At 71.0% G+C, this 8381-nt stretch overlaps 4 protein-coding genes across 4 annotated transcripts; 2 read left to right on the top strand and 2 right to left on the bottom strand.

Moving 5' to 3' along the window:
- Window positions 1–446: 446 nt before the first annotated feature.
- AURANDRAFT_63777 (hypothetical protein) lies at window positions 447–1541 on the bottom strand (the record flags this gene model as incomplete). Its single annotated transcript, XM_009038246.1, has 1 exon — window positions 447–1541. The coding sequence occupies one exon, from the start codon at window positions 1539–1541 to the stop codon at window positions 447–449; it is 1095 nt and encodes a 364-aa protein (XP_009036494.1).
- Window positions 1542–1943: 402 nt separating this feature from the next.
- On the bottom strand, window positions 1944–3868 carry AURANDRAFT_63776 (hypothetical protein; the record flags this gene model as incomplete). Its single annotated transcript, XM_009038245.1, has 2 exons — window positions 1944–2289; window positions 2436–3868. 2 exons carry the CDS (start codon window positions 3866–3868, stop codon window positions 1944–1946), a joined length of 1779 nt encoding a protein of 592 aa, XP_009036493.1.
- A 316-nt stretch (window positions 3869–4184) lies between these two features.
- Window positions 4185–5669, top strand: AURANDRAFT_63775 (hypothetical protein; the record flags this gene model as incomplete). The annotated part of the gene is made up of 1 exon (XM_009038574.1): window positions 4185–5669. The coding sequence occupies one exon, from the start codon at window positions 4185–4187 to the stop codon at window positions 5667–5669; it is 1485 nt and encodes a 494-aa protein (XP_009036822.1).
- A 597-nt stretch (window positions 5670–6266) lies between these two features.
- Window positions 6267–6990, top strand: AURANDRAFT_12712 (hypothetical protein; the record flags this gene model as incomplete). Its single annotated transcript, XM_009038575.1, has 2 exons — window positions 6267–6761; window positions 6859–6990. Coding segments are annotated over 2 exons (627 nt in total), but the record flags the coding sequence as incomplete, so codon positions are not given.
- Between the last annotated feature and the right edge of the window lie 1391 nt (window positions 6991–8381).

Genomic DNA, 8381 nt, shown 5'->3' with positions numbered 1-8381 from the left:
CGGCGCCCAGGGCGTCGGCGCGCCCGGCCGCGGCGCCTCGGGCGCCTCGCCCGCGCCCGCCGCGTCGAGGTAGAGCCGCAGCAGGTCCGACGCCGACGCCTCCGCGGCGCGCGCCGGCGCGGCGACGGCCCGGGGCGCCGCCGGCCGCGCGCGCGCCGCGCTCCGCTCGGGCGCCTTCGACCGCCGCGGCGGGTGCGACGACGAGCGGTTCGACGCCAGGAGCGCGTGGGTCGTGGCGCGCGGCGCCACGGCGCCGGCGGGTGGTCGCGGCGGCACCATGTTGAACGTGTTGCCACAACGAACAGTAGGCCTGATAGTGAAGTCCAAGTTGAAGCGGCGTTTAACATATCCCGCCGGCGGGACATGTTAGCGGCCGCGGCGGAAGCGAGCCTCGCGGCGGCCACCCGGTACGAAAACGCCACCGGCCGGCCACCCGGATACGAAAATTATGCTCGCGCGACGGCCCTGATCGCCCGGAGCCCGCCGAGGACGAGGTCCGCGTAGGCGGTGAGGGGCCCGCCGCACCAGTGGACGCAGTCCGGCCAGTCGCCGAAGGCCGACGGCTTCTGCATGGTGTCGCGCGTGAGGCCGAAGTGGCCCGTGTGCGCACGCTCGCGCTTGGCGAGCGCGTCGAACCCGCCGACGTAGGCGAGCGGCACCGGCGACGAGGAGAACGTGGTGGCCATGATCTCCGCGAAGATGGCGTTGACGCCAGCGATCGCGTGCCAGTGGTAGCCGTACTGGGAGTAGGCGAACTTCTCGCGGTCGGCGTCGGAGCGCCAGCGCCACGTCGACGCGTTCTCGCAGTGCTCGCCCGCCGGCGGCGCGTCGAGGACGACGACGCCCCGCGCGCCGGCGCGCCCGGCGACGTCGCGGAGCTGCGCCGCGTAGGCCGTGACGGTGTCGTGGAGCTTGCTCGGCGGCGCCGCGTCGACGACGGCGCCGCGCGCTGCGAGGCCGTCGAGTGCCGCCGCGAGCGCGGCGCGGTCGCAGCCGTCGCCGTTGCAGGCGCGGAGCGCCGCGAGCCCCGCGGCGTAGGCCGCCGTGAGCGGCGCTTCGTGCACCGTGTGCGCGGCGCCGGACGTCACGAGGAGGACGACGCCCGCGCCGCGCCGCGGGAGGAGCGCCTTCGCGAGGCAGGGCCCGCCCCAGGACGCGCCATGGGCGACGTAGTTGACGAGCGAGCACGAGGTCGCGCGCTTCATCTCGTTGTGGACGAGCTTGCCCCGGCAGGTCTTGAGGTACTTGTCCCCGAGCGCGTTCGCGATCTGCTCGACGATGCTGTCGCCGAGGAAGTGGAACCGCTCGCTCCGCAGCAGCCCGCAGGCGTCCTCCGCGAAGCGCGTCGCGTTCCCGCCGACCGTCGGCGTCCAGGTGCCCTGCTCGCAGTGGCAGATGTGGTGGATCTTGCCGCTTTTCAAATGGTGCGGCTCGTAGACGCACGCCTCGAGCGGCGACGGGCTCCAGGCGCCGCCGCGGGAAAAGCTCACGTTTACGACGGCGGCGCGCGCCAGCGCGGCGACGGCGAGCAGCGCGCGCATCACTCGAGCCTAGAGCGCTGTGCCAGCGACGATACGCTCCAAAGCCTCCATCGTAGCTGCCCGGCTTCAAGCAATGGGATCTTGAAGGTGCGGAGCACTTTGCGGAGCAGGATTAGAGCTGTCCCACGCGCGCAGTGGGAGCTCGAGGTCCCACACTGCGAGGAGGAAACTTTAGTGGGCGCAAAAGCATTAGACGGGTTTCAAGGGCGTTCGGTTCAAAATATGGACTTAAATATGGGGCTGCCCGTAGCCAGATGGTGAACCATAGCACCAGCCTCAGCATTATGAGCGTGACATCGGACGTCGCCGACGGCGTCGGCGCCGCCACGGTCGACACAAAGGGCAATAAAAACGCTGCATCCGGCCCGATCCTCGACGACGCATCCCCTTCGACGAACGTCGTCACGTCGTCGCGTTTACGAGCCCGGCGCAGGCCTCGAGGCCGACGAGCTTGAACTTGAGCTTGCGCGATGCGTCGCGGGGCAGCACGCGGAGCTCGACGTCGCGCGCGGCGCCCGCGCCGCAGCGCGCCGCCGGCGCGGGGACGTCGACGGTCTCGTAGGTCGACTCGCCGCGGTCCCAGGCCGCGTCGACGAGGGTCACGGCGCCGTCGTCGACGTCGACGGCCGGTGCGGCGCCCGGCGCGCGCGGCGGCGAGACGCGGACCTGCGCGCTGCCCACGGACGCGTAGGACCGGAGGATCGTCAGCCGGATCGGGCCGTCGCCGCAGGGCAGGCGGAAGACCAACCTACGGAGCGCGTCGGTGTCATCGTTTTCCTGGCCGAAAGCTCTCGAAATTCGTCGCCGCGACGACGGTCCGTCGTCTTCCCGGTCGAAGGCTCTCGAAACTCGTCACGGGACGCCGAGACCGGCCCGAGCTCGCGCCGCTTGGACCGCTCCCGGGCCTGGCCGATCCAGCCGGGCTTCGCCGGCCGGTCCTCGTAGTAGCGCCAGTCGCGGCCCCGGCGTGCCGCGGGGAACTCGGCGTCGCTCCCCTCCGCGACGAAGGACGCGAGGACCTCGCCGCACGGATCGGCCGGCGCCGCCTCCTCCGGCGCCTCCGGCTCCGGCTCGGGCTCGGCCGGCCCGTCGGCGCCGTCGTCGTCGCGCGCGCAGTGGGCCATCGCCGCGTGCTGGAGCCAGTGGTACCAGAGCACGTCCGCGATGAGCTGGTGGTCCTCGTAGGTCGGGTGCGGGTCCTGGCGGAAGGGCCCGCCGTAGCGACCGCACGTCTCGTGATACGCGCGCGTGTTGTACCAGTAGGCGACGTGCGGCGGCGACGCGACGTCGGGCCAGAACGCGTCGCGGTAGCTCACGAGCGACGCGCCGTAGCGCCGCGCGACGGGCGCGACGATGTCCTGGTACGCGTAGTGGAGCCGGTTCGCGCGGCGCAGCTCGTCCTCCGTCGCGCAGGCGACGAAGGTGAACGTCGGCGACCCGTCCCGCGCCGCGTGGCCCCGCGCGCCGCTCGCGAGCCAGTGGGTCCAGGACGCGGGCGACAGGGGCACGTAGAAGGTGCACAAGACGGCGACGTGCGCGCCGGCCTTGGTGAAGACGCGGAGCAGCTTCTCCGTCGACGCGCGCACGGCCTTGGCCTCCGGGAGGCCCGCGACGTCGTCGACGTCGTAGGTCTTGGCCGTGGCCACGATGGCGTCGTTGATCGCGTAGTCGAGGATCAGCAGGTCCGTCGTCGCGGCCGCGTCGATGATGTGCCCATTCTTCGACGCCGTCCCCGAGCCCGTGCCCGACATGGCCCGGACCGCAACCTTGACGGCGCCCGGTCCGTAGGCCGCGTCGAGGTGCGTCGCGAGCCGCTGCGGGAAGGCGCAGGCCGCGGAGGGCATGCTGCCCGGCGCGACGTCGCAATGCGTGCCAAGAGTCACGGACCCTCCGAGGACGAGCACGCGCACGGGTTCGACGTCTCTGTCGCCGCGCGCGAGCGCGCGCTTGTTCGCGGCGGCGCGCGCCACGATGGCCGCCCAGCGCGCCGCGTTGCCGCCGTCGCCGACGCAGCCGCGCCGGAGCTGCTCCCGCGACGCCCAGTCGTACGCGCGGTTCGCGCCGACCTCGGCCGCGTCGACGGCGGGGAACGCGGCCGGCAGCGCGTCCTGGCGCGTCGCCGCGATGGGCTGCGGCGTCGCTACGCCATCGAGCGCGGCGCAGGCGTGCGGATCGTAGGTGCAGGCGCCTCGTTGTATGGGGCGGTAGGGCACGTAGGTCGTGTTCGTCGCGTGGTGCGTTCTTCGCGGGCACGGTGGTGATGTCGGTTTTTTGTTTCGTGGCGGCTTTGCAACCGTGAGGCCGATGATGAGGAGAGCTAGCTTCATGGGACGCTGCCCATTGCCGGTTGACAGGGGTTCACACAAAATTTCTCGGTTCAACGTTGAAGCCGCGACGCGACGCGCGAGCTTGCTCTCTAAAGCAACGCCTAAAGCACGGTGGGCTTCAACGGAGAGCCACCCATGGTCCTCAGGAAAAGCTAAATCATGAAGGTGCCGTGCCCACTTAGTGCCGTCTGGCCGCAGTGGGAGCTCGCACACTGCGAGGAGGAAACTTTAGTGGACACAAAAGCAGTAGTGTGGATTTCAAGATAAAATGTTGACATGTTCAAGGGCGTTCAAAAGTATTTGGCTGCCCGCCGCAATGCTTCGTGCTGTCATCGCTGCCTTCCTCGCCGCGACCACCAGTGGCGACGTCGCCGAGCTGTGCGCGGCCCAGGCGTCCCGGGCGGCCCCCGAGAAGCTGGCCCAGGAGCAGCAGTTCAACTCGCCGAGTCGCTGCCGGGGCTGGCCGCTTTTACGGCGGCTGGCGTCGGACGTCGTCGGCGCTGCCACCGTGGAAGCCGACGGCGCCGTCGCCTTCGAGCTCGCGCCCTGCGGCAACAACGCGACGTTCCGGCGGTCGCTGAGCGTCTTCCTCAGTTTCTACTCTGCCGACGTTCGCGACGCGACGCTCGCGACCGCGGAGCCCGGCTCGCGGGCGCTCCGCGTGCGCTGGAGGCCGCCGCTCGCCGGCGCCTACGACGTCGTCGCCCGGCTCCACTTCTACGGCGACGACTGCGACGGGTCGCCGCCCGTCTACCTCGGGGGCAGCGAGCCGCGCTGCGCGCCGCGCGAGAAGTGCAAGACGCCGCGGCTCCAGAAAAATTGCGACGAGCTCGCGCGCGTGCCCGCGGCCCCGCGGCGCATCGCCGCGCCGGCGGCGCCGGCCGCGGACGCGGCGGCGGACGCGCCGCAGTGCCGCGACGGCGCGACGCGCGACGGCCACTGGCGCCGCTTCGCCCGGGGCGACGTCGGCCCGGGCTACACGGGGTCGCCCTGGGACGCGCTCGTCGCGCGGTCCGTGCACAAAGCGGACAAGAAGATGGCGCCCTGGCGCTTCGCGCGGCCCGGCTGCGCCTACCACTACTTCGCGCCCGGCGACGCGCGGCGCGCGCTCGACGGCTCGCTGCTCCTCTTCGTCGGCGACAGCCTCCTGCGGGGCCTCTACGCGACGACCGTGCGCCTCCTCGGCGGCGCGGCGAGCGACGACAAGCTCAAGGCGCGCGAGGACGCGGCGCGCGGCAAGGGGGGCAAGCGCGCGTCGAACGACCCCGCGTCGCGGACGTCCTTCGACCTCGGCGGCGCGCGCCTCGCCTACGCGTCCATGTGGTCCGACGCGGAGCTCGGCGCCGTCAAGGCCGCCGTCGGCCGCGCCGCGGCCCGCGGCCAGCCCTTCGCGCGCGTCGTCGTCGTCGCCAACTGGGGCGCGGAGCACAGCGTCGCCGCGGCCTGCGACAGGGTCGAGGCCAAGTTCGCGCGCCAGGCGAACCGCGCGCGCGACGCCGTCGCGGCCGCGCTCCCCGGGGACGCGCCCCGGTCGCTGGTCGTCGCGACGCCGACGGCGATGCTCGCGCGGCGGAACCCGGGCATGACGACGGCGAAGGCCCGCGCGCTCGGGCGCGTGCTCGCGGCGCAGGCCGAGGCGACGCGCCGCGGCGGAGCCTTCGCGGCCGCGGACCTCCTCGACCTCTCGAACCTCACGAAGGCGCGCTTCGACGACGCGACGCTCGACGGCGTCCACTACGGCCAGACCGCCGCGACCATGGGCGCGACCGTGCTCCTGAACATGCTCGCCGCGCGGCCCTAGGGGGGACTTTGTGGCATACTCCGCGCGGGCGCTCGCCTCGCTCGCGTCAGTGTGGATGGATTCCAGCTCGCTGAGTATCACCACTTTGTGCCGCGGCGTAACTTACGCCGCGTAAGCCGGCGTTCACCTTAACGTACGCAATGTTATTGAAGGGGATACTACATGGATACTACAATAGTATGATGCACCCAACCGTGCCTCTATTTAATGTGGCGCGCGCATGCATCCCATGGGATGGAATGCAGTGAGCACTCCTGAATGATATGGCGCATCCTAGCTAATAAGCTGCGTGCCGCACCTATCGCGTGCGCCGCATGGGCGGCCGGCCGTCGAAGGTAGCGCCCGCGCTGCGATCCGAATTCCACGCGGCGTACGAATGCGAAGAAAGCTGGGAATATGACATCGGAGGCGGCAATTTTGCCCGGGTCTACAAGGGTGCGATGCGGCTCCCCGGCGGCGGCCTCGGCGCGAGCGTCGCGGTCAAGGTCACCCGGCCGGACCTGGAGCGCCAGCCGAAGCTCGCCGACGCGCTCCGCGCGCGGCCGGCGCGTCCCCCCCGCGCTCCGCGTGCCGAGGCGGGCGTCGCGCGCAGGCAACGAGGCCGAGATGCTCCGCGCCGTCGACCACCCGAAGATCGTGCGGTTGTACGGCTTCTACGAGGAGGCCGGCGCGTTCTACCTGGTCTCCGAGCTCCTGCGCGGAAAGGACGTGTTCGAGCGCACCATTGAGCTGACCTCCTTTCCCGAGCGGCTCGGAAGGAGGCTCGTCGCGAACATCCTCGAGCCGCTCGCGTACCTGCACCGGAGCGGCATCGCGCACCTCGACCTCAAGCCCGAGAACATCCTGCTCGTGTCCCACCGCAGCGACGTCGCAGTGAAGCTCGTGGATTTTGGCAACGCCAGGCGGGTTTCGGGCCGGTCGCTCGTCGAGCCGTGCGGCACGCCGGCATACTGCGCTCCGGAGATAGTCTTCCGGCGGGGCTACGGCGTCGAGGCGGATATGTGGGCGCTCGGGGTGTGCGTCTTCATGATCCTGGGGGGGTATCCGCCCTTCTGCGACGGCAACTCGCACAACAAGGAGCTGAACGCGAAGGTCCTCAGGCGCAACATCAAGAATGCCAACTGCGACTGGGCGCGCGGGACCGCGCGGGACCGTTACACTTGCCCCGTCACACACTCTCCCCGACGAGCGCCCCCCTCCCAGGTACTGGGGCGGCTGGGACGGCATCTCGGACGACGCCCGGGGCCTCATCCGCGCGCTGCTCGATCCCGACCCCGACGCGCGCCTCGCGGCGGACCAGGCGCTGCGCCACGCCTGGTTCGCGCCCGCCGCGCTGCGTGGGGACGACCTGGGCTCGATCGACGAGGAGGGCGAGGGCATCGCCGAGCCGGGCGGCCTGGACGGCTACGAGCACCTCGCCGAGGAGGAGGAGGAAGAAGGCCGGCTCGAGGTGCGCCCCACGAAAAAGCTGAGACCGTTCCGCGAGCGGCTCGGGCGGAGGGTGAGAGAATGCGGCGAAGAATTTGTGGAAGGTTACTTGCTGGTGATCGTGTTTGTCGTCGCCGCGTTCATCTGTGGCCCGTTCTTCTATCTCTTCAACCTCTACCAAAACGCGCGCCGGAGCGCTCGGAAATCGGCCAGGAGGCGCGCGCGCGCCGGGGAGCGGCGCACCGAGGACGCCGCCGACGCCTCGCGGAGGACGTCGGCCCGCGACGCGATCGACCCACGGACCGCGCCGGCGGGCGCGACGGTCGACCCGGAGCCCGGGGAACTTCGCGACGCGGCGGCGCGCCCTCGCGAGCCGTTCGACCTGGCCGACGAGGCGGAGCTCCCCGAGGACGAGGCCGAGCCGACGGGGCCGTCCGGGTGGGTCCTACGGCAGGTGAAGAACCGTGACGACTTTTGGGTGCGCCGCTGGCTCGTGCTGGACCACCACGTGCTCTGCTCGCTCAAGGGAGACCCCGCGGAGTCGGCCGCGCGCGTCGTGAACGCGCGAGCGGCGGCGCGGTCGTTCGCCCCTCGTCTCGCCGCACGTCCCCCCATCATAGGATCGACCTGCGCGCGACGCGCGAGATCGCGCTCGTCGACGGCGGTCACCTGTGTGGTTTCCAACCACTCGTTTGGGGGGGGCACCAAACAAAAAAAAAATCGAAATTCCCGATCTCGATCAAATCGAAGTCGATTCGGCTGATTTTTGTACGAATGAATTGCTCTCGTCGAGTTCTCGAAGCACAACAGAAGAGCTCGTACCAAAACTGTCGAAACAACGCACATTGAAGTCGGTTTGAATATTTGGATTCCACACAGGCGGCCACGAGGGCTTCTTCCGCGTCGTGCCTGCGACGGCCGACGGCGCGCGCGGACCCGCGTCCCCCGGACGCCCGCTCGGGAAATTGCCCGCGACGCAGGCACCCCGGCTACGTGATGCGCGCGCTCACGGGGGCGACGGCCGAGGAGTGGGTCGCGGCCCTCAGCGAAGCGCGCCGGCGGTCGCCGGAGGCGGCGGCCGAGGCCGCCCCGGCGCCCGCGTTTCCACGAGAAGCGCCAGCACCGGCGCTGTGACGGTCGTTTAAGCCGCGGCGAACTATCGGCGAGGCGCTTGGGCCGCCGGGAAAGGGACCGGGGCACGGGCCCGCGGCAGGCCTCCGCCTGGGCCTCCGGGCGACTCGCTTCAGCGTCGGCCGCAAGTATCCTGCGGCCCGGCTCAAAATC

This window comes from Aureococcus anophagefferens, assembly GCF_000186865.1.
Source record: "Aureococcus anophagefferens unplaced genomic scaffold AURANscaffold_8, whole genome shotgun sequence".
Lineage (NCBI taxonomy): Eukaryota > Pelagophyceae > Pelagomonadales > Pelagomonadaceae > Aureococcus > Aureococcus anophagefferens.
The sequence above is the reverse complement of the archived record's forward strand: the minus strand, read 5'-3'. Positions and strand labels throughout refer to the sequence as shown.